The sequence below is a fragment of the Marmota flaviventris genome, chromosome 10 (assembly GCF_047511675.1).
Source record: "Marmota flaviventris isolate mMarFla1 chromosome 10, mMarFla1.hap1, whole genome shotgun sequence".
NCBI lineage: Eukaryota > Metazoa > Chordata > Mammalia > Rodentia > Sciuridae > Marmota > Marmota flaviventris.
The window spans coordinates 80,089,514-80,115,219 of record NC_092507.1 but is presented as its reverse complement, the minus strand read 5'-3'; the positions used below and the strand labels follow the sequence as shown (position 1 = coordinate 80,115,219).

The window sequence follows — 25,706 nt, the reverse complement described above, 5'->3', positions numbered from 1 at the left end:
AGGCTATCTTTTCTCCAATGCATGTTCTTAGCACTTTTGTCTAATATAAGATAATTGTAATTTTGTGGGTTAGTCTCTGTGACCTCTATTCTGTACCATTGATCTACATGTCTGTTTTGCTGCTAATCCATGCTGTTTTTTTTTTTTTTTTTTTTTTTTTTTACTATAGCTCTGTAGTATAGTTTAATTTCTGGTATAATGATCTACCCACTTCACTCTTCCTGCTAAGGATTGCTTTAGCTATTCTGAGTCTCTTATTTTTCCAGATGAATTTCATGATTGCTTTTTCTAATTCTATGATGAATGTCATTGGAATTTTGATCGGAATTGCATTAAATCTGTATAGTGCTTTTGGAAGTATGGTCATTTTGATAATATTAATTCTGTGTATCCAAGAGCAAGGTAGATCTTTCCATATTCTAAAGTCTTTGATTTCTTTCTTTAGGGTTTTATAATTTTCATTATATAGATCTTTCACCTCTTTAGTTAAATTGATTCCCAAGGTATTTTTGTTTTTGTTTTTGATTTTTGGGGGCTATTGGGAATGGGGGTAGTTTTCCTCATTTCCCTTACTGACGGTTTGTCACTGATAGGGGGTACCAGAGATTGAATCTGGGAGCACTTAATCACTGAGCCACATTCCCAGTGCCCTCCACTCCACTCCTTTTTTTAATTTATTTTGAGATAGGATCTCACTAAGTTGCCTAGGGTCTCGCTCGGTTGCTAAGGTTAGGTTTGAACTTGAGATCCTCTTACCTGGGCTCCTTGGGGATTACAGGCATGTCACTGCACCTGGCTCCAGAGTATGTAAATATTATTAGAAAGAAGTTTCAGTAGGTTGATTTTGAAGTCTAAAATGGATGATTAAATTGTGGAAAGGTAACTTGTTATGGAAAATATTCTAAATATATTAAATATTATACTGGTAACAAAATCCATAGTGAAATGATACATCTGCCCTTTATTTAAAGGAGCATAGTTTTGTAATAAAGATTTGTTCTTAACTGGCTTAATTATTTAAAATTTATTTTTAAGTTTGCATACAGTAAATTTTGTTCATTACTTTTTTAATTTTTAAGGTGAAATTTAAAATGATGTATTCACTGACAAATCATTTACCTGAATTTAGGGCAAAACATGATGTTATTTAATATATCAATGGAAATACATTTTCAATAATATCAATAAGATTTTTAGGTAGGATTTCTGTTTGTTGTTTATTTTCCTTAAGAGTTTTATACCCTTTAAAATCTTCATTTTACATAGATACTCCTTGTTTACCAGATTTTAAATGGTGGTAATTTAAAAACAAGTCGAACCACTCCTTATTGGCAAAAAAAAAAAAAAAAATTATGAGTTTTAATTTGTGAGTAGATAATTCAGAGAATAGGAAAGAAGAGGATTGGAAGCCAATTCTCAGTGAGAAAATAGAAAAATGATAATAAGATACAGAAGGAGACTCCCTTTCAGATTAAAGGAAAGAAAGGGAAATAAATTTATTTACTGAAATTTAAGTTTAAAAATTTGTGTGGATATTATCCTTTTATTAATAAGCATGCTGGTACTTTAACTTAAATAACAGATGCGTCACTAATAATTGAAAAGCTTATAAATTAATTTTTTCTTAATATTTATTTTTTTAGGTATAGATGGACACAACACAATGCCTTTATTTTCATGTGGTGCTGAGGATTGAACCCTGGTCCCGCCCGTGCTAGGCGAGCGCTCTGCCCCTGAGCCACAATCTCAGCCCCTGTAAATTAATTTTTAAAAACCCAGAAAAATAATTGTTTTGAAAACTCACTCTCATACTAATGAGATTGATTTTAATGCTTGGTTTTTCAATCATGTTTTAAAAGATACATGTATCCTTCATCAGTATGAATTTTGAATTTAATAAGAATTTGTTTTACCTGTCTTTGGAAGGTTGTTATCCAAATCTGAAAATTAGTATTTAGTTAATTTGAGTGGCTGGAACCTTTTTGTTTTGTTTTCCTTAAGTAAGGAAGTATATATAAACATATAAATGAACCCCATTATAAAAGATGAAGAGAATGCTATATAATAACATGCTTGTGTTTGAGTGTGATTTTCAGCTTCTTGGAGTATCAGACTATTTCTTATTTACTTAACAGAGTTATTATAAGGATCACATTAGATATAATCTTCAGGCAAACAGTTAAAATGTTTACAATGCTGTAACTCTTTGAGGTAGTATTATTACATACATTTCTATAGACATGAACCATGTGGATTGAGAACTATTCCTGGACTAAAATGTGGCCAGACAGCAAAGAGCTGTTTCACTGTTCTCTCCGTCTCTCTCTTTTTATTATTTTTTAAAATCTTTTTTAGTTGTGGATGGACACATTACCTTTATTTTATGTATTCATTTTTATGTGGTGTGGAGGATGGAACCCAGTGCCTAACGCATGCTAGGCAAGAGCTTTACCACTAAGGTACAGCCCCAGACCCTCGCTGTTCCCTTTTGGTGTGAAGGAACCTTGTCAATGATTTGGCCAATACTTTGTCTTTTGCCTTCAAAATTTTGGGCATTATTTATTACCTTTTAATTCACGTCTGTTAGCTCTTAAAAAACTGAAAAGTGGGGTTGGGGTCATGGCCCATTGGTAGAGCACTCACCTTGCACTTGTGATGCACTGGGTTCCATCCTCAGTGACCCATAAAGATAAATAAAGGTATTGTGTCTATCTACAACTAAAAAAAAAAAAAAAACTGAAAAGTTAGCCTTTAAGAATAAACAATGTGGGGGCTAGGGATGTGGCTCAAGCGGTAGCGCGCTTGCCTGGCATGCATGTGGCCCGGGTTCGATCTTCAGCACCACATACAAACAAAGATGTTGTGTCCCCAAAAAACTAAAAAATAAATATTAAAAAATTCTCCCTCGAAAAAAAAAGAATAAACAATGTGGATATACAAGTCACCTTTTGGTCTAATCAGAATACCCTTTTAAATGTATACTTTAATTGTAATGAGGCAGTAATACAAAAAGTCACTTGACTGTTGCTTCAGGTGTTAAATGCTACTGTTGAGGCTAGACTTAGATAAGTAGCTTTGTGATTGGTTTATGGTCATATTTTCATTTACTCAAATGAGTTATAGAAATGATCATTCCTGACCCAAAAATCTAAAGTAAAAAACTTTTTTTTTAGTACCATGGCAGTAGGAAAAAAGTTTCTGATTTTAGAGCATTCTGGATTTTCAGACTGGTTTCATGCTGAATTGGTAAAGTCTATGCAAATATTCCAAAATCTAAAATATTTCTGGTTCCAAACATTTTAGATAAGGGATACTCAAGTTTTATATTTGTACATGGTACTTTTTATTTTACAGAATACTTTGCTATGCAAAGAAATTTATTCAATTCCCATAAAGGCAAGTATTTTTAGCCACATTTCACGAGTGATGTGTATGTATAACTAAGATTAGAGGATTTTTGTCAACTTCTTATTGCTGATAAATAATGAACTTATTTGGAGCCCCAGAGATTATTAATACAGAATGGTATATTCTATCCAGGTTATTGCACCTGCTTTACATGGCAGGCACTCATAAAAGCACTGCTCTGTTTTCATTATTTCACTAGCTAATTCTGTACTCCATGGGGATTATCTAAATTTATGCTGATATGTAGCCATTGGATATACATGACTGTTTAAATTTAATTAAAGTAAAAACTTAACTCTTCAGTTGCAGTAGCCACCTTTTACATGCTCAGTAGTACATGATAGCTATCTGTGAGATATCTAAAAACTATGAAATTACTCTATTCTTACTTTGATAATAGGATAAATATTTTGGTAATTCTCTTTCCACTACTTATGTGCAAGGTGAGATTGCTCTGTAGTCTTATACATGTAGCAGATACAGAATTTGAAGTTTCATATCTCTATCCAGTGTCATTAGGTACATTATGAATAATTACCGGGGTAAATCTGTGTCTTATATTAAAGTACTGAAGGTATTCACTTAGGCATATATACTTTGTGTTTAATTATTTTCTACTGCCATGGTACTCAAAAAGTTTTTCATTTTAGATTTTTAGGTCCAGAATGATCATTTCTATAACTCATTTGGGTAAATGAAAATATGACCATAAACCAATCACAAAGCTACTTATCTAAGTCTAGCCTCAACAGTAGCATTTAACACCTGATGTAAGTATATATTTAATTATTTGTGCTGTGCAAGTACTAGTTCAGGTTTATGGTTGCTCCCTGAGGAATAATGTGTTCTGAATTTCAAATAACAGATTTATAAAGATTCTTCTAGGTTTTCAGTAGTTTAGAAGTATACCTTTGGGACATACCTTACCATTTCCAGGTGGAGTGTCATTCAAGGGATTTAAAAAAAAAAATCTCTGAATTTTAAAGGTGCAAGTCATTTTAATTAGGCTTGAAGGAATAGTGGAAAATACCTCAGTGCTTGGAAGTATTAATAAGTGCCATTATAAAATGTAGGAAGGAGAACACCAGTCTCATACTTCTTAATGGTTTTCATTTTGATTGTGTAATGCTATTTTAAAATGAATTTTAGTGAAAATTGGCCACTGTAATTATGGTGCCTTATTTTTCTGTTTTGTTGTTTGTTTTGGGTTTGCCTTTTAAATAGGTAAGAAAAGGAGATAAAAATCTCATCCATTTCAGATAAACTAATTAAGTTCATGGGTTTTTAAAAGTGCTTTCTAACTTTAAAGGCTTATTTTGTAAAACCATAACTTATTTTATAAGTGATAACTTCTGATGAATTCTAGATCCTAGATTTTACAAAACTACAGTTGGAACTTTCTAAAGCAATTTTTAATTTAACAGTAGGAATGAAATGAAAAGCTTAATGCCATTAAATGTTCTGTTATGAGAGATTCTGCTAAAATTTGCACTTTCAATTACTTGTCTTGTAGATTAACTAACTCTGCCCCACTCCAGGGTAAGTTAGGTAAATTTTTTTCCCCAGAAAACTGTATTTACAGTCCCCAGGTAACTAGATAAAGCTTCTGTGCTTCAGGTTTCATTTCCTATAAATTCAAAAATTATTACAGGAAAAAATAGGCGCTTCCTAGCAGTAAGTTCTGATGCTTTTCCCCCTCCTTATTCTTTTCATTGCTCTCCTAGTTAGATTAAGCTGAATTAACAAGACTGATTTTAAAATTATTGTCAGTATTTTTTAATAAAAGAAAACACAATTTTTTTCATTTTGTTTACTTAAATATTTCCATGAAATGTTTGCAATATAAACAATGTGGTATTGTATTAATGCATGAGAACCAGACAAATAGAGTTGGCTGATCTGTTTTCACTTGATATGCTGAATGAAGCAGAAAATAAATGACACAAATAGGCAAAGCAGTAATTAAACGGTTACCATATTACAGGGGTAGTAGATAAACATTGGAATATTTTTACTGTTCTAGATGATTGATGTTAAGACTTTGGTTGAATTTCATTATATTCACATCTATAATACCTTTTGTCGTGATGGGCAAAATGTGCAGCTTATGCAGTTGAGGGGGAGAAATAAAGAATGACCATGCTCTTTTGCCCTTTTCAGTGCTTTATTCACTCAAATCACTCAATACAATTTCATTCTATAGGTTCTTAATTAAGAAAATTACAATCCTTAATGCTGGGCATTTCAATAGACAATCAATTTGCAGCAAAAAATTCTAGATTAATTCTAAGCACTGAAAACACACTTAATCATGACAGGCTCATGACAGACATTCCCTCTGCATGCTAAGCTCAAGTGTCAGATCAAAAGTCTCAAGCCGTAGGCTGTAAGTCCAGCAGATGCACATTCACTCAGACTGTGGTGACCAGATCAGGAATCAAGGCAGGCTTCTCCTGGGGTGGAGCTGACAGCCGGCTGAGGAGGCGGTCATAGGGAGAAGTCCTTTTCTCACCAGAGTCCAGAGGCTGCTGTAGAGTTTGAAAGCAGAGGATCAGGCAGATGAGAAGAGTTGGGATGTCAGTCCAGGTTCTCATCAGGCTCTCCAGCATTAGGGCATCAGTGTTGGCTGGCACTGAGGGGGAAAAATTTATACTAAATTTTGGGGCTTCTGACCACCCCTTTCAATCCCTATTAGCTGCCACTGGGTCTCTCAGTGCCATCATTTACCCTGGGGTTAAAGCATCTAGTCTGGTGGTCCCCACACTGATTTTGTTGCTTCTCACTCTTACCAGAGTGCGGGCAGCATGCCAGAGACTTCACTCAGAGTTTGTCAGGGTAGGGAGAAGTGACTTGTTTGTACCTGAGGGCCATACTGGAGGGCTCCATAGGTGTGCCTGGTGAGACTGAAGGTTTCAAACTGGAGTTTTAAAATGAAATTGCTTAGGCTCAGGCCTAAGGCCATCCTTATACCTTTGTGTAGTATTAATTAAACTTGCAATTAATTACACTTAATTAATTACACTTAATTAATTACACTTGCAATGTGGCAACTATGACTTTAAAAACTGACAGGCATAGAAGTATTTTTATAAAATATATGCTTAATGACAATTTTATTTCCAAGTAATTTATTAAGATTTCACATATAAAATGATATTGGAACTTGAATGTCTCTTTTTCATTAACTAAAACATTGAGGTTTACCTATTTGTTTGTTACTGAGTGTACCTGAGGCACATTTGTTTTCAAGGATACGTAGTTTGAATGGCTTTCAGATTTACTAGTAATAATCATTATTTATATATTAAGAATATAAGCAATTTCATTTCTATTAATTTATTTCATATTCACAACAACGTTATAAGGTAAAACAGATATTCTTATCAATTCTCTCTTACTGTTTATGAATCTGAGATCAGAGAAGCCAAGAGTTTTATATATGATCATTTCAAGGCAGTGGTAGATCAAGGATTGGAATCAAGATTTCTTAAAGTCTTTTGTCTTCTAACACTAAGCAGCCATTTTATTCATTATTGGGAAAGAACAGTTACTGCTCTTGCTTTACTCATTGTGTGACTATTTTGTTTTGTTTTGTGGTGACAGGGCAGGAGATATTTAGTGTTGATGAATGAGGTGCTTAAACTTTTTTTTTAAAAAAGACATTTTTAGTTGGAGACATCTTGCTTCTTTAAAGATAATTTGAGGTAGCTTTATTCTGTGGGGAAAAGAACATTTGGTAAAAACAGAACCTTTTGTTTTTTAACTTTTTATGGCACAAATGGCTAAGGGCTTGCTAATTTATGAAGTCCCAGGTGAAGTATTACCAGGGTATATTGTATACTGACACGCTAGTAGTCGACCCTTCTGCCCAAATATATAGAAAAGTTTATGAATCTGTGATTAACATTTTATTTAATTGATATATTCATTACCATTGATTTATATAGGCTTCAGAAATATGTTTAATCATAGGAATTTGGGATTTTTTATTTTATAATGCAATTTGTTAGTCTTTCAGAAACAGGTTTCTAAATAACTCAGTTACTGTTTATTAGTAAGTTGTTTTGGAACAACTTCAATATCTTTTTATAAACACTTCTTGTAGGAAAAAGGGAATTTGGTATTTTTTGCGGACAGTTATTGAAGTGTTTTGCAGTAATTTTTAAGAAAACTTTTATCAGACATTCTCATGACAACTGTTAAAAAAATTACTGAGGATCCCAAAGAGTTTTCGTTTGTGTATTTTGTATCTATTACATATTACCTACTATATTAGAGATTAAAACTGAGACAATTTAAGGGTGTTTAATAATTTTAAAATATATTGGTGTCTATATATTTGATTTCCTTGACTCTGAGAAGGCCAGAATTTATGACCCTGGTTTATTTAGACATTTAGGTCATTAGTATTTTGTAGTTCTTCCTTAATATCCTATTCTAATTTTTAATATTAGTGGTGGTGGTTAACAATCATTTAAAAATCAAGCTCTTTTGTCCTGAGATTTCAAAATTTAAAAAAACATATTCTTGAGTATTTCTCAAGTATATTAATATCTGTTGATTTTATTGGGAATATTAGAAATGACTGTTTTCTCTTTGAAGACTATTAATCAGCTTTGGGTCATTATAACAAAGTCCAGAAGATAATTTATAAAGAAAAGTTTATTTTTGTTCACAGTCCATTATCATTTAACACCCCCATGGTTTGGGGCCTGTGGAGAGGCAGCACATGGTTGTGGGAGTGCATGGTAGAACAAGTCGAGCTACAGAACAAAAGAGGAGAGGAGAGGAGAAAGGGGATGGACTGTGATCCCACAGTCTTAAGGATGTATCTATCCCCCAGGACGCAGGCCTTTCCTTCTAAAGATTCCACCACCTTCCAGTAGTGCCATGCTGAGAACCAGTGTGGGCCTTTGGGGAATATTTAGCATCTATACTATTGCACTACCATAGATTAGGTTTCAAAAAGAATCCAGTACAATTCTCTGTGATGATCATCACTCAACCTTGGTTTTGGTAAGTAGCCAGAAATATTAGCATAGACTAGTTTTATAATATAAAGAAGGGACTAGGTTGTACAAAACTATGATTTTACAGTTTTTCCTTAAAACTATCAAGTTGTACTATTTTCCCAGAAGTTTGTTTTATTTCAGTGCTACTGGATTCTATTTCAAAGCCAACCTTTATAACCTATATCTTCTGTTGCTTAAGATAATAGGAACTGCAAATGTTGATAGAGGGCTTACTATGTTCCAGCAACTGTTCTAAGTGCTTTATGTATTTTAATTCATTTAATGTAACAACTCTATGAAGTGACCCTCTTTGTCTTCTCTTTATAGGTGAGGAAAGTAGGCACAGAGAGATTAAGTAACTTGCCCAAGTTTCTCAGCCATGGAGGTAGAATTTGAAGTCAGGGAGTCTGGTTTTTAAGGCTCTCCTTTTTAACCACTGTGCTATATTGGCTTAACTAAGTAAACTTAACACCCACAATTACCAAACCATTGTTTATTTAATTAATATAGCTCATTAAGCTGGATATTCATATTTCTCCTAAGGATTAAAAATTATAAATGATTTTTTAAAATTAGGTTTGTGGGGAAATGCCAGCTGTACATAAAATTCCTAAAATGTTTGACTGGCTTGTATTTTATTTTTAAAACAGACTTTGTTTTTTAGAACAGTTTTAGATACACAGAAAAATTGAGACAGTATATGGAGTTCTCATATAATCCTATGTCCAGTTTGCCTTATCTTTATAAGAATTAATGAACCAATTTTGACAGTAACCAACAATAATGCTACCTTTTTATTGAACAAAGTTCATAGTTTATTCAAATTTTCTAGATTTCCCCAAATGTCCTCCCACCCCCAAATGTCCTTTTGTCTTCCAGGATCCTGTTATAATACATTTAATGGTCATGTCTCCTTAAGTTCTCCCTGTCTCTTAAATTTCTCATTTTTGGTGAGAAAAGTTTCAAGGAGTACTGCCTAGATATTGTGTAGCATGCCTTTGGTTAGAATTTTCTGATGTTCTCATGATTAGACTGAGGTTGTGAAACATTGGGGGAGAGATTACAGATTTAAAGTGTTTTTTTTTTTTTTCATCACATTATCTCAAGGGTACTTGCTACCAACATGACTTAACATTGTTGTTGTTGACCTTGAGCAACTGTCTTATGTGGTGTTTGTCAACTTCTACAGAGTAAAATTACTGCTTTTATCCTCCTATGCGTATGTTACTTTTTTGGAAGAAATCACTATCATACCTCTATGAGGGCAAAGTTATCTACATAAAGTAGTTAGTATTCTTTTACACAAAAGGTTTGTTTTCTCCATTTATTAATTTATTCAGTCATTTATACCAATATGAACATATGGATATTTATTTTATACTTTAGGTACAACATCGATACTGTTTATCGCTCCAATGTTCCAGCTTTGGACAGAGGGAACCTTTTCAGTATCCTCCTTTTCCTTCCCCTTCTCCCCCTGATCTGCTGACTCTACTAATCTTTTTATTATTTCAATTAGTACATTTTAATTATATGTGTGTGTGTGTGTGTATAAAATCAGGATTCACTGTGGTATTTTCATACACGGACATAGCAAATTTGATAGATTTTGTTCTATAATACTTTTCCCTGCTCTCTCCTCCTCCTTCTCTCCCTCTTCCTTACCTTCTGGAACTACATGATGCTTTTGATTCAGCTTGTATATTTCCTGCCCCTGTCCTAGAATTAGTCATTTCTCAAAGGAGTTCTGATGTCTTTTATTGGCAAATGGTTCAGGAACCAAGATCTGTGTGCTAGGTATGCTTATTGCTACTGGGGTGTCATTTGTTTAGACCCTCTTAGCTGACAGCAAAGAAATACATATGTCTGTGCTGATCCACATGTTCATACACACATATCCATAAATATTTCTATATGTAACCATTTATAGCAAGCCAAACATCAGTTCTTCCTGAAGGTTCCAACTTTAATTCATCACTACCTGGATTATTATATTCTCCTCTCCCTCTTTATTTCTAAATTCCACTCTGTAACAGTGAGATGTCTGGCTTCTACCATGTTATCCATTTATTCACATGTTTATGTCCAGTGTACATCTGTAATGATGTCAGTTGTAAATCCAATTTACCATTGAAAAAACTTTTTCAGTTGTAGTACAGTATTTCCTTTGCCATTAGTCTTACTCATTTAATATACTTAGTTCCAGAGTTAATTAGGCTAGTATTTGATCTCCTGTTTTTTTTATTTTCCCCGTCAATAAAATTTGATAGATGAATGAATCAGATTTTTTCCTGGAAGGCACTGTTTTCTCTCTTGCTTCTAGCACTCTATGGACCACTCTGTTGCTTCCCTCTGAATACTCTTTGCCCTGATATACCCAGCTCTTTATCTCGTCTTCCTGGCACCTCCACCCCTTGCTCCTCTTGTTCTACACATTTATTTCACTCTTGATAGTACTGTTAATAAATGGAATAATTTGTTTAATAATTATCTTCCAACATTTCTGAAAACAAGAATATATGTTTAATTATAACACCACATTTAATTTTTTTTTTTTTTTGGTTTTGAAGCTGAACTATTTCAGTAGGGAGGCATTATAAATAACATTAAGAGCATGGATTCTGGAATTATGTGTGCTAACTTTATAAATTCTGGCTCCACAGTTTAATAACTTGGTAAATGTATATGAGCTTCATTTCTCTCATCTGTACAGTGGAGAATTTCAGGGTTTACAGCTAACAAAATCATGAACATTAAATGGGAAAATATATCTTTTAAGCATTTTAAGAGTGTCTACCCATACTGAGATTTAGTAAATATTAACCATTATTAAATGCTGTTGCTATGTAAGGTCAAGGAAAGGAGATTTATAGCATAATACTATGTTTAAGATGATTATCTTTTCAAACTTCTGAAGATTTATTATTTCAGAGTCCTAAAGGTAGGTTGATAATACATACTGGTTTGCCTGGGATGATAATCCAGAACATGCCTGTTATGCTAGCATGATTATGAAGAGCATCCTCCTTTTACTCACTAAAGTATTTTGGTTTGGGAAAATTATATGGTCACTTACTTTGGGGGGGTTATAAAACTCTTATCTGCATCCCTCTGGCAGGGGTGGTATAGCACAGGAGGCTAGGATTAGACTAGTGGGTCCTGGGAAATGTGCACATCTAAGAGGGTAGCACTGCTTTGCTCCAGCTGCTGAGGAAGATAGAAGGCCTGGTATAATACAATCTTGTTTTTTTTTTAGAGTAGGCAGAAATCTGGAAAATTTAAAATGGTCACCTAATTTTTCATCATTAGCAACTAATTAAATTTTTCTAAACAACACAAAACTTCATTAAAATATCAATGCATTAGATCATATGTAATTTATATTGAATTTTTTAAATATGCAGGTCAAATGATGGTCCTTACATATAGCCTCAGAGTTACTGTTCCCAATAACTGATAATTCCTCAATGGTAAGAATTAACTCTAATGTAGAAACTGAACATGTATTTTTAAAACATTAGTTATGTAAACATCAAACTTTTTAGGACTCTTAATGTACTTATCACATATATTATATATATGATAGTAAAAACTGTAAGACAGGAAATACCTTATATGATTTTTTGAGGGAAATTCTGGAGAGCATATGTAGACTGAGAAAACTGAAAAGGTAGTGGTAAATTGACCATAATTGTGAAAGTCTTTGAAACCCTTAATGAATTAAAATGACTAAGAATTTTCTGAAGGCAACATAACTGCAAGAGTAGAATTAAAAGTGAATGTGTAGTAGGCAACAATTGTGGGATGCTTTCTAATGCCTTTCACTTGAAATGTGTTTCATGTGATCTTTTGTAGCTTAGATTTTTCAGAACTTTTCTTTGGAAACAATTTTTTTTCCTTTTTTAAGACTGTTTTAAACAATTTATTCTTATACGTCTGGATGAGCTTCTCCATGTTTTAAAGTCTGTAATGAGTAAGCATCAGAACCTCAATTCTGTCTATCTTCAAAATGCTGCAGAAATGCTTACTAGAAAAGTGAAAGGTAAGGATGATATATTAAAAGTGGGTAGCTGTGGGCAAAAAGGCTCCAGTGAGACATTTTGTTTCATAATGTATAACCATTTCCTCTGATGGCATTTGTATGAGGTTTAGCAATAAAGAGTTATGTGTACTTGGATATTTAAATACCTCCAGTAAGTCACACCTACAGCTTTCCTTCTCTTAAAAGTGAAAACTTTACTTGACAATGAACACTGTAAAACTACTAACTTGAACTATACAACTTATACTTAAAATTTGAACTTTATGAATGAGTTCATGATATTTTGAGGTAGTTAATTAGTGTACAAGTATCTTTGTTATGTTAGAACAAGTGGTGTTTAAAAATGTTCAGTTGTAGCAATTCCAGTTTGTAAAAGGAACCAAGTGGAGAACAAGGCTTATAAGATTTGAAAATGAAAATTGTATGAAAAGTTTATTGTGTGTGTGTGTGTTTGTGTATGTGTACACTCATAGCATATGTATGCTAACACAGTCAAGAATTGAGACTTTCCAGTTAAATGACTTACCACTCAAAATTGTTAAAATTATTCTGGGCTGCAACATATAAGAATTGAGAGTGAAGGAAGTATTTAGGTCAGTTAGGAGATTGTTAGAAGTAATGGGCAAGATAAGGATTGAAGGTCTGATTTAAGGCAGACACTGGGATGTGGTAGTGGTAGGTTGTTGATTGTTGTCTAGAGGGGATGGATGTCAATTAACAAAAACAAGACAAGTTGAACATATTAGGGGTTATGGAGAAGTTTGGAGTTGAAGGTGTGGACTTGGGAATTGATGTATGGGTGGTAGACAATTTTAAGTGGGGAAAGTGGGTAGCTTCTCTTGTGGCTTTTAAAAATATGCCTAATAACCAAATTTGTTTTAAATGGATTGTTTACAAGTGCCATTTGACTCAGGAAAATTTGTGTCTATAGATAGTAAAATTTCCATGCTTGGAAATAGCAACCTAGTTCAATTGTTGTCAGTGGCTACTGTGTGCAGTCAGTATGTCCTGGGGAAGAGGTGCCTTGTAGTTGGTGTCCACATTCCAGAAGGAGTCAATTAGAGAGAGAGAGAGAGAGAGAGATCTCAGTTGCCTTAGAGATTTTTTTATGTCTTTGAGGTCAAGTAATCTTTTGAATATCATTTCCCACGATGACTGTTGTTGGGATTGTTACTGGTTTACTTTTGCGTTGGGTGAAACTTAAAAGGGGAAGATTACTTGTGAAATTTACTCTTTCAGCAAGAATTGTGAGACTAGAAAACTTTAAAAAACTGTTCTTTGGGGTAGGCTTACGTGTTTTTAAATAAGACCTTCCTCTTTGTCTCTACTCCTAATGTTGAAGCACCCTAAAAATATATTGATATTGTAAATGAAAAATATTCAGTGATCTGCAAAATGGAGATAAGAGCTTATTTAATGCTTTGATTTAATGATAATTTAGTTTTGAAAACCCAGAAAGGCAAGGTATAGGTGAAAACCATTTTTTTAATGTCTACCCTGTGCCAAGCAATCTAAGTGCTTTGCATATTTCAGTCTTTGCAAAAATCTGTAAATATATATTTTTGTTATGCTTATTTTAGAGAGAAATATTAAGAAAAACTCCTGTAGGATAAAAAAAAGCTGTAAAAGTTTGAAGGTCATTTAGGTCATTTAGTCTTAACCCCCTGATTACATTTTAAAAAACAGCAGTGACCTAAGCAATTGACTTATTTGGAGTTCTTACCCATCAGATGCATTTTTCAAATTTGCAGATAAAGACATTTTCAGAACTCAGGAATTTATGCTGTATTTAGTATTTTCATTTATTTAGGTCAATTTTAATAGTGCCCTTGTTTGCTATTATTGAGGTCAAGTAATCTTTTGAATATTATTTCCCATGATGACTGTCGTTACATGGGATTGTTAATTGTAATATAAATGAAAAGGAGGTTTTATTTAGGTTTTTCATGTTCAGTATTTTGCCCTTCATTTATAAAGGCAATCATTATATTATAATTATACCTCCAAGACTATAGAAGTTTCATGTTTTCTTTCTGTTCTTCAAACTTGATTCTTTCATTATGCAGTTCATTCACACAAGTAAATACAAATTGTAGGAGAGGGTGTTCACCAGTGAACATTTTTTTTATTTCAGCCTCTTTGCCTACCCATATCTTTCCCTAGATAAGTAATAACTACTACTGCTTTTTTTTTTTTTTCATCTTTCCAGAGATATATTACACATATACAAGCCTCTACATGTGGGTCTCATTAAATTCTGACAAATGCATATTTCTGTGTAAATATCATCATAGACATGGTAATGTTTACTCCCCTTATAATTCTCCACCTCCTCTTTCACAAATTTTGATGTTTTGTTTTTGTTTTCATTTAGTTCAAAATACTTTCTAATTTCTCTTCTTCTTTGACACATGGGTTTTTCGGAAGTTTGATATTTAATTTTCTGATATTTGGGAATTTCACAGAGATCTTCTATTATTTATTCCTGATTTAATTCCAGGTAGTCACAGAATGTGTTTTGTCTGATATGAATACTTTCAAACTCAGTGTGAGACATGTTTTATGGCCCATAATATGGCCTGTGTTGGTAAACATTCATTTGAAAAGAACATGTGTTTGCTGTCAGTAGTTGGAGTGCTCTATAATTGTCTGTCTTATCAAGGTGGTTGATAGTATCATTCAGATCTTCCTACCCTTACTCATTTTCCATCTGTGTGTTCTGTCAGTTGCAGGGAGGGCTATTGAAATCTCTGCTATCACTATGAGTTTGTCTATTTCTTGTTGCAGCTCTATCAGTTTTTGCTTCATGCATTTTGAAACTCTGTTTATTGGATACATAAATGTATAGAATTGTTAGGTCTTCTTGATGACCTGACTCCTTCATAATTATAAAATCATGTCCATCTGTGTCCCCCCTGCCCCACCCCCTGTAATTTCCTTTGCTTGAGAATCTACATTGTATAATATTAGGCAATAAAGTGGGGCAGTTGTAAGCTTACCATGGTGTTTCTTGTCTGTCAGGGACTACTGTTCTTTATTGCCAGATAATCCAGTGTCTTGAAAAATGTTGTTTCTTAAATTTTATACAGGTTTTTTTCCAGTTGTTTCAGGCTTAATTATAACCAGTTTCTTGGCCCGAACAGAAGTTTTTAGAATATTTTTTAAATTGCTTGCACTGATTGTGAAGTTTTCCTTTTTGTTTGTATTAGGGATATTTAGAAGAATATAATGAAATGTGTGGATCCCCCCTCACCCCCCACAAATCTACAAAGGTTTATACATGTAAAATCTGATTGTAATTTCATGGAGTTTATAGACTTGAGGTTAATTCATCCCAGTCTAAGAGTCCTTGCTTTCCAACTCTATTTGCCTATTTAGAATCACCTGAGAGAGCTTTTGAAAAAAATATCTGTGCCTTACTCCAGAAATTTTTTTTTTTGTACCAAGGATTGAACCCAGGGGTGTTTAACCACTGAGCCAGATCCCCAGACCTTTTTTATATTTTATTTAGAGACTTCAAATCTGAATCTTTGGTGATGGAGCTGACTTTGTTTTTAAAACTCTCCATCCAAGATTTAAAACGATTGGTAAAACAGAGGATGGCTTCTTCTCCACATGGTTTGTCTACCTGCACCTTACTGGTATGGATGCTAGAGAGGATAGGATACACAAAACCATTTCCTCCTTATTACCAGTCTGAGTAGCATGGTTTATTAACTTAAAAAGAGAAAATCCAATTCCACCTTCAGAGTTTGTCTTAGTAAATTGTATTCGAGCTTTTATCAAGAGTGCATACAGAAGTTAAAACTCATTTTGTTGTTTCATAATTTGCATTAACAAAGGGCAAAATGTTTCTTTATAAACAAAAGACACCCAAAAGACTTAAAAACAGCATATTACAAGGACACAGCCACATCAATGTTTGTAGCAGCACAATTCACAGTAGCTAAACTGTGGAGCCAACCTAGATGCCCTTCAGTGGATGAATGGATAAAAAAAAAAAAGTGGCATATATACACAATGGAATATTACTCAGCAATAAAAGAGAACAAAATCATGGCATTTGCAGGTAAATGGATGGCACTGGAGAAGATAATGCTAAGTAAAGTTAGCCAATCCCAAAAAAACAAATGCTGAGTGTTTTCTCTGATATAAGGAGGCCGACTCATAGTGGGATAGGGAGTGGGGTAGCATGGGAGGAATAGATGAATTCTAGAGAGGGCAAAGGGGTGGGACGGAAAGAAAGGGGCCAGGGGATTAGCAAGGATGGTGGAATGTGATAGACATCATTATCTAAAGTACATGTATGAAGATATGAATTGGAGATATGAAAAATTGTGCTATATATGTGTAATAAGAATTGTAATGCATTCCACAGTCATTTATTATTTTTTTAATCAATAATAAATAAATAAATGACAGATCTATGTCAATTAACATAGATCTCAGGGACCCAGAGCCTATCATGAGCAATAAAACTATGAAAAAATAGGAATTTAAATTCTCTAAAGCACAGAATTTTTAAAAAATGTGATATGTTTTGTTATAGGTTTTATATAGATTTAAATGTGTATAAAATTTCAGTTATTGGTGGCTCATAGTAAATATGTGCTTCCTGTTGATTTCATTGAGCCACAGTGTCTTTAACCCCAGAAAGCAGTAAGCAAGAGAAAATAGCACAAAACACTCTTTTTAAAATATTTTTAATTGTAGGTGGACACAATACCTTTATTTTATTTTTTTTATGTGATGCTGAGGATCAAACCCAGAGCCTCACACATGCTAGGCAAGTGTTCTACCACTGAGCCACAACCCCAGCTCAATACAGAACACTCTTCATGAAGAGGTCTGGTGTAATGGACTCTGACTTTAAGACAGATTGATTTCACATTAAGTCATTTTTTATATGTGTCAAAAATATTTAAAGCATAGAGTTAGGGAGTTTAGAATACCAACTACTTTCATGCAAACTGATTTTTTTATGATTTCCGGAGTGAATACCTGGACATCTGATTGATTTTGTATATTATCCCTTTCAATTTCTGAATCTTTTAATGAAATAATGGTCAGATTTTAAAGGATTAAATGATTTTGTGTGAATCTAGTTCCAAATATTTTCTCCCTCATTTATTGTAAGCAACCATTCCTTGTAGCTGTGAATTTCACAGAAGTTAATGAAGACAACAAAAACGATCTATTCCGAGAAGTGTATTCTTCAACTGAAACATTGGCATTTACCTTTAGGAATATGTAAGTAGAGGACTGTCATTTAAAGGTACTCAGCCTAAGTGTGTTCCAGTATATTGCATGTACAATCCATAGAAACTGAAGTATTAACTGTAGTGACTTATTATCACAACTCTGAAAAAGACACATCCTGTGTTGCTCTATTTAATGTATTTGGAGGTGTCTTTATAGCTATTTAGAAGCAACATCCATTTGCAAATGACTGATTCATGTGAATAGATTTCTAGGAGTTTTTCATCAGGTTCTTACTTAAAACAGATTGTCCTCGATAACATGATTGTAAAGCCTATGACAAAGAAGCATAATGATATTCTTTTCTTTTCCTTAACCTCCCTGGATAGCTTTACAAACTTCCTTATGGAAGATGTGGGCAATGACGCATTGTTACAACTGCCTGTTTCTCAGGAAAATAAGGTAGGCTGTTTGTGTCAGAGTGAATCCTTTAATGTTTTTAACCAAGTATTTCCTAATCTTAGAATTACTCCTTCATTGTTAAGTTTATAAATTACCGTATTATGGTAAGAAAACCAGACCAATTCATTAAAAATGTGAGAATATGATCAGTTTCTAGAGCAATAATTTGGTAATACTTTTTAAGTGGACTGAACCATTAAAAGAGCATGCCTGATAATTTATAACGTATGGTATAAAGCCTAAAATTTTAGAAAGGATTTTTTTAACCTTTTTTCCCTACTGATTTTGACATAGATCTTGAGAGAGACTGATGAAACTTGAGGGGTGGAGGGGAAAGAAAACTGGGAAAAGTGAGGAAGGTGGTAAGCTCACATATCATACTTTTTTTTTTTTTTTTTTTGGCCAGGACACTTGTTATCTCTGTAGGTCTTAATTCTCCCAACTAGCATCTCTATACTTTTGTCATAGGATTGGGGTTATGATTTCTAATTGGAAAAAATAAATAAATATATTTGGAATATTAAAACATGAGGAATGTATGGAGAATGTTTTCTTAAAGATCTATAATATGGAATATTTTCAGTTGACTGATTATTTTTTTTACTTAATGAAAGATATTTAAACATACTCCCTCAGGGACATGTGTTGATAATTCCTGTTAAGAATGATCTGATCCATTAACAAGACCCTAAGCAACTTAGTGAGACTCTATCTCAAAATTTTTTTGAAAAATGGCTGGAGCTGTGGCTCAGTGGTTAAGCACCCCAGGGTTTAAGCCCTGGTACTACAACAAAAAAGAGGATTGATCAGATCCAAAAAGGATTTCAACAAATGTACCAGGTACTTGTATTATATCAAAATAATATAAAAACTTAAGCTGGTGTGGTGGTGCATGCCTATAATCCTAGCAGTTCAGAGGCTGAGGCAGGAGGAGTGCAAGTTCAAAGCCAGCCTCAGCCTTAGTAAGACCCTGTCTCAAAATAAAATAAACAATAAGGCAAGGTGGTGTATGCCTGTAATCCCAATGGTTTGTGAGGCTGAGGCAGGAAGACTAGGAGTTCAAAGCCAGCCTCAGCAATTTACCAAGGCCCTAAGCAACTCAGTGAGACCCTGTCTCTAAATAAAATACAGAAAAGGGTTAGGGATGTGCCTCAGTGCTTAAGTACCCCAAGGTTCAATCTCTGGTACCCCCAGCCCCCAAAAAGAAAACCTTAATATCTTTCTTGATGATACAAAATATGAACATAAATGCTTAAGGCACTTGGTACACGTATTGCAAACATGATTAGGAATGTTTCTAAAATCATCCATTGATAAATGGAGAATAAGGAAGAGTCTTAAAATTGTCAAGTATTTTACTGTTATACATGTTTCTTCCTCAATTTTACCTTTTAAAATTGTTACTGATTCTTCAGAAAATAAAACATTTTATGTATGTAGCAAAGCTCTGAACAACTTAAATTTTAGGTATGAATCATATTTCCTATTCCTGCTTCTCTAATGTGGACACATACAATATGACCTTTATTAGGAATTTACTTTTCCCCTTTTTTAAAAATTTTGTGCCTTGTCTTTCCTTTTTGGAAGTTTTAATTTTCCCTAGAGATTAAGATTAAAAAACTCATGATGATATAATCCTAATAATAAAATTACATTGTTTGATGAAGGTTTTTGAAAAATACACTTTAAAAATAATAGCCACAATTCATTTTAATAGTGCTTACTATGTACCCTCTGCTGTGCTAATAACATTACATCATCTTAATTCTTAAAACAGCCTTATGAATATAGTGTTCTTATCCCTTTTTTATAGAAGGGCAAACTAAAGTTAGGTGAGTTTAAATGTGTAATCCCATGTCATGGAGCGAATAATGGAGCTAGACTTGAGAACCCAGGTCTTTTTGATCCCTTTTGCATTGAATCCCTACATACCTTATATTACCCAACCAAGAAGATCAAATTTGTTTAAGATTTAATGATTTGGGGGCTGGAGTTGTGGCTCAGTGGTATAGTGCTCACCTAGCATGTACGAGGCCCTGGGTTTGATCCTCAGCACCACATAAAAATAAATAAATAACTAAAGGTATTGTGTCCAACTACAACTAAAAAATAAATATTAAAAAAATTTAACAATTTTGATAGATGTAGTTTTCTAGCCCTGCTAATATGGTAGCCACTAGTCACATCTAGTTCTTTAAATTTAATTAATAATTGAATAAAAGTAAAAATTTGCTTCTTAGTCATGTTAGATACCTTTAAAATGTTCAAGTAAGTAGCTACAGTGTAGTTAATAACTACCATAAAGGATATTACATATACAAAACTTTTGCATCTTTACAGAAAGTTCTGTGCTCAGCTGTCCAATAAACTTTCAAGGATATGCTTATCATATAATAAAATGGTAAAAGATGGCTGGACAAGGCAGATCTATATCTTCTATTTAGATAGCAATATATTTACATCACTTCTTGGACTTCCTAATATTTGGGGGATATGCAGAATTTAAAGTTTTGCGTAGGGGCTGGGGATGTGGCTCAAGCGGTAGCGCGCTCACCTGGCATGCGTGCGGCCCGGGTTCGATCCTCAGCACCACATACAAACAAAGATGTTGTGTCCACCGAGAACTAAAAAATAAATATTAAAATTCTCTCTCAAAAAAAATAAATAAATAAATAAAGTTTGCGTAGATTCATGCATGTTAACTAATGCTGTTATTAAACAATGTGATTGTTCATTCTTGGATCTTAAAAACTACTGTGGTAAAAGTAATTCTTAGAAAGTGTTCTGGTATTTAAACAGACTTCTCAGGCCCTTTGAAAGGTTTTAAATACTTGAAATTCTTTAGCAGTAATTATGCCAAAGTAACAAATTGGAGTGAAAAATTTCTGAAGCAGAGATTTGTTGTCTTCTGTACTAATCGTAAATTTGTTTTCTTCCATGTTGTAAAGTCTTTAGAAAACATTTCTGTGGACTCAGTGGAGTCATCCAATGGAAAAGGTAATACTCAACGTACTTATAAGTTTTGTCAAACATTTTGTAGTTTCTTTCACGAAGTGTTCTGGATTACTTAATCTCTTCTTGATTAGTAACCAAGTGTACCTAATGTACTCATTTTTAGTACAAAATGATATATAAAGTATTATGTATAAAACTTAAGAGGAAAATCCCAATTGATAGGTAAATAATTTGATGATGTAGACTGATCAAGAATATAAGACTTGTAACTTGAATAATAGAAATACATATTAAGAAAAAAATATATTGTAACTTGAAACCATTTTATGTTTAAATTGTGCCCTTTGTCTGAATGCTGCTTTGTTTAGAATTACTACAGACCATATTTAACAAATACTTATGCTGATATTTTTATTTTCAGGAAATTTTTCTCCTGTAGAATTAGTCAATGTGCTATTAAAAAACACTGACTCTATTGAATTGGCCTTGTCATATGCTAAAACTTGGTCAAAATATGCAAAGAACATAGTGTCATGGGTTGAAAAAAAGCTTAACCTGGGTGAGTTGTCTTTTGGAACATCTGATTAACTTTGGAGTATAAGAACTAAATTGTTTATGATTCATTTTCTATAGACTGTAAGTATTATGATTACAGATTAGCTATTTCATTGTAATAAATAAAGTCATTATTCATTTTCTCTTCTCGAAATAGACTTTTCTTATACAAATGTACTTGTTGAACATTTACGGTGGATCAACCATTAGACCTAGAAGTCATATTGTAATGGGTGAAAAGAAATACAATCAGATAGTATGGTAAAAGGAGATAAACACAACAACAGATGTTTCAGCAGAAGGCAGTGAAAGTTTAGAAGAAACATCCCCAACCCCAGCCCATGCTGGGGATTAACCCAGCATATCATGCAGGCTGGGCAAGCACAGTATATGCTACCACCACCGAGGTACAGTCCCAGCTCGAAGAAACATCTTAACAGCTAATATTAACCTATAGTTTTACAGTTGAAAAAATGTTTTCATATGCATTATCTCATTTAGTCCTACAAAACCCTGGGAAATAGGGAAGACAAGAATTCTTAGCCCCGTTTACAGATAAGACAAACAAGTGATTTTTCTTAAGGTCATACAGCAGTTTTACTTAAGGTCATAGAGCATAACTGGAAGAAAATAGAATCTGTCAAAGCCTGTGCTCTTTCCACTGTGTTGTTTGTTTTTAATAGGGAATGCTAATTAAAATCACTTGAATAGCCTTAAAAAGGCCTAGGTTTCATTTCTCAGAGAGGTAAAGTCCAGTCAAGTGTATTTTGAAAAAGTTTCCCAGTTGATTCTGACAAGCACTTAAAATTAAGAATTACTGCGTTTTCATCAAGATGCACACTAGTATATGTGATCACTTTTTTCTTTTCCTTTTTTTGGGGGCTGGGGGGTGGCACCAGGGATTGAACCCAGAGGCACTCAACCACTGAGGCACATTCCCAGCCCCTTTTTATTTTTTAATTTGAAAAAGGATCTTGCTAAGTTAATTAAGCAGGGTCCTAATTACTGAGGCTGGCTTTGAACTTGACAATCTTCCTTCTGCCTCAGGGATTACAGGCATATGCCATCATTCCCAGCTTGTAATCACTTTCAATTGGAGAATTACAAATGGAGTATGGGGGTGGGGGATTTATTAATTTTTGCCTTCTGATACCTACTTTAATCTTTTCAGAAATGGAATCCACCAGAAATCTTGTAAAGTTGGCAGAAGCAACTAGAACTAACATTGCCCTAGAGGTAAGTGTTCTGTGAATTTCTAGGGTTCTATTATAAGAGGACTAGTCAGGTGAGCTCCTAAATAGTGTCTTGTAAAATCAGAAAATTTCAAGTACTAGAGGAAAGAACTCAATTGCTAGTCTTTTTTTTTTAAATAATGAACTTTATTCATTTGTTTTTTAAAATTTGTTTTAGTTGTCAGTGGACCTTTATTTTATTTATTGATATGTGGTACTGAGAATTTGAACCCAGTGCCTTTCACGTGCCAGACAAGCACTGTGCCACTGAGCCACAACCCCAGCCCTAATTGCTAGTCTTTTTATTGACAAAATTCTTTTAAATTTATATGGCCATTAATTATGAAAAGGAGTAGGAAATTCACAACTTTATACACATATTTATTATTATAATGGCTGCCAATTTCCTAATTTAGAATTATAATTAACTTTCTTTAGTATTCTTCCCATAATTGTGTTCATGAATAGTCATTTTTCTGGGAGAAAACAATCTAAACCCAAGTTTCTCTTTTTGAAGAATAGTGGGTGCAAATGGAATTCTAGTGCTATTTCTATTGTAAAATTTATTTCTTAATTTTAAATTCTAGGAGTTTATGCCACTACAGTCTTTATTTACCAATGCTCTCCTCAGTGACATAAATAATAGTCACCTTTTGCAACAAACAAATGCAGCTCTCCAAGCCAACAAATTTGTACAGGTAAAATTAAATTAATCAAATAATTTAAAATAAAAATAAAATTAATTTAATTAATAACATTAATTTATTTATATAATGTACAATTCTTTTTTTACAACAGCATATCTTACAAAACAACTTTTTTTTCTCTTTCTTGTTTGTAAATATCCTCAACAGCCTCTACTGGGGAGGATAAAAAAAATGGAAAAACAAAGGAAAGACATGAAGGAACTTTGGAAACAGGAACAAAATAAAGTGGTTAGTATTATACTGGAGTTTCATGTACCTGTTTGTGAACATTTAAAAATCATCTATATTATATAACCATTTACCTTACTCTAGTTTTCTAAAATACTGCTTAACTATCTTCCTGAATATGCTAAAGAAACTTTTATAGTAGGTTTTCTTTCAAATTCGATATTTAATATACTGTTTTCTGTATAGCTCAAAACAGAAACTGCTCTCAAAAAGGCAATGTTGTTATGCATGCAACATCAAGATGAATATGAAAAAGCAAAATCTTCCATGTTTCGTGCAGAGGAGGAGCATCAGTGCTCATGTGGTGGATTAGCAAAAAATCCCAACAAGCAACTAGAAAAAAAGCGAAAGTTGGAAGAGGAAGCACTTCAGAAAGTAATATTTTCTTGTTATTTGGAAGTTGAATTAGCAATAATCTGCAAAGGGTTTCTTCTTAAACTTGTAATATGTGTTGGGATTATGGAAGAGGCTTATTCAAGCAGCCTGCTAGGCCCACCTCAGAGTTAGGGATTGAGTGGATGAAGGGTGAGACCCAAAGAACATATTTCTTTTTTTCTTTCTTTTTTTTTAAATATTTTTTTAGTTGTCAGTATACTTTTATTTGTTTATTTGTGGTGCTGAGAATCAAACCCAGTGCCTCACACATGATAGGCAAGCACTCTACCACAGAGCTACAAACCCAGCCCCAAACCACATATTTCTACCAAGTTCCCTGGTGATGCTGGTGGAGATCCACACTTTGAGAATGACTATGCTAAGAGACTTAAGAATTTGGAGTTTTGTTTGTGAAAGAAGTATCTTTTAAAGCAGCAGTTTAATATTTTTTACTTGATTTTTTAGAAAGTTCACCTTTTAAGCAAGTGTGTATATTGTATGTGTGCTAATTCCAGTACCTGGAATTATTATACTAGCAAGTAGAAACTAAAATTTTGAATTATTTATGAAATAGTTTGGTAAACAAATTCTGTGAGATAAACAGTAAATAAATATAGAAAACGGTATTTTAAATAGAATGTTTACTTTATAGACATACAATATACTAATTGTAATTTGTGCTTGAGTAGTTGAGTCACTCACCACAATGTTTACTATTTGTTATATTTAGAAGTTTTCCATTTAAAATATAGATAGACTATTTCAAATTTTCATGATGAAAGACTTTTTAGTTATTTAAATTCAACTTTTCTAAAATAAGTATGTATTCTAAAATATAAATTCTGATGATCAGTGTTATTTTTTTTTTATGATATTCCTGAAGGTAGAAGAAGCAAATGAACCCTACAAAGTTTGTGTAACTAATGTTGAAGAAAGACGAAATGATCTAGAAAACACCAAAAGAGAAATTCTAACACAACTCAGGACACTTGTTTTCCAATGTGATCTTACCCTTAAAGCTGTGAGTGATTTCTGCAGTATTTTTGAAGACTAGAGAGGAGAAAAAAGCCTTCTTATCTGTAGAAGGGAGAGGGATGCTTGATAAGTTGATTCTTATGAGATTTAAATTCTGAGAGCAATAGAGCATGTTTAAAGATTGGCTTTCAGTTTTCATGAGTGACATAGTTTGATTTATTTTTGATCTGTCTCCCCTCTACATCCCCTAGATTCATGATTCTCTTAGTTTCAACTGAACTGTGAAAATTTGAAATTGCTTCTAAGCCACTTTTTGCCTTGATTGATAAATTTGATTTGACCCTGTAACTTCTATCAGCTGAGTGACAGAAGAGAGATCTAGTCTTCAAAATTTGAGTAAAATAAATATTAAAATTAAACCCAGTGATATATTTGAAGACCTAGCATTCAGCCTGCATTTGTTTTCATTACCTCTTTAAAATGTTTTTTATAAAATATTTACATATCCAAAACCTTCTTGGTGTAGTTTATAAGTTTTAACACACATATAAATTTG

General features: G+C 33.2%; 1 protein-coding gene across 1 annotated transcript in view; it reads left to right on the top strand.

Moving 5' to 3' along the window:
- Positions 1 to 25,706, top strand: part of LOC114092604 (rho GTPase-activating protein 29-like) — a 56,729-nt gene that overhangs the window by 3,363 nt on the left and 27,660 nt on the right. The window contains 10 exon segments of the mRNA XM_071618615.1: positions 12,328 to 12,462; positions 17,616 to 17,712; positions 18,051 to 18,123; positions 21,072 to 21,120; positions 21,500 to 21,637; positions 22,805 to 22,869; positions 23,453 to 23,563; positions 23,720 to 23,800; positions 23,987 to 24,175; positions 25,059 to 25,196. Coding sequence (XP_071474716.1) covers positions 12,328 to 12,462; positions 17,616 to 17,712; positions 18,051 to 18,123; positions 21,072 to 21,120; positions 21,500 to 21,637; positions 22,805 to 22,869; positions 23,453 to 23,563; positions 23,720 to 23,800; positions 23,987 to 24,175; positions 25,059 to 25,196 — 1,076 coding nt within the window.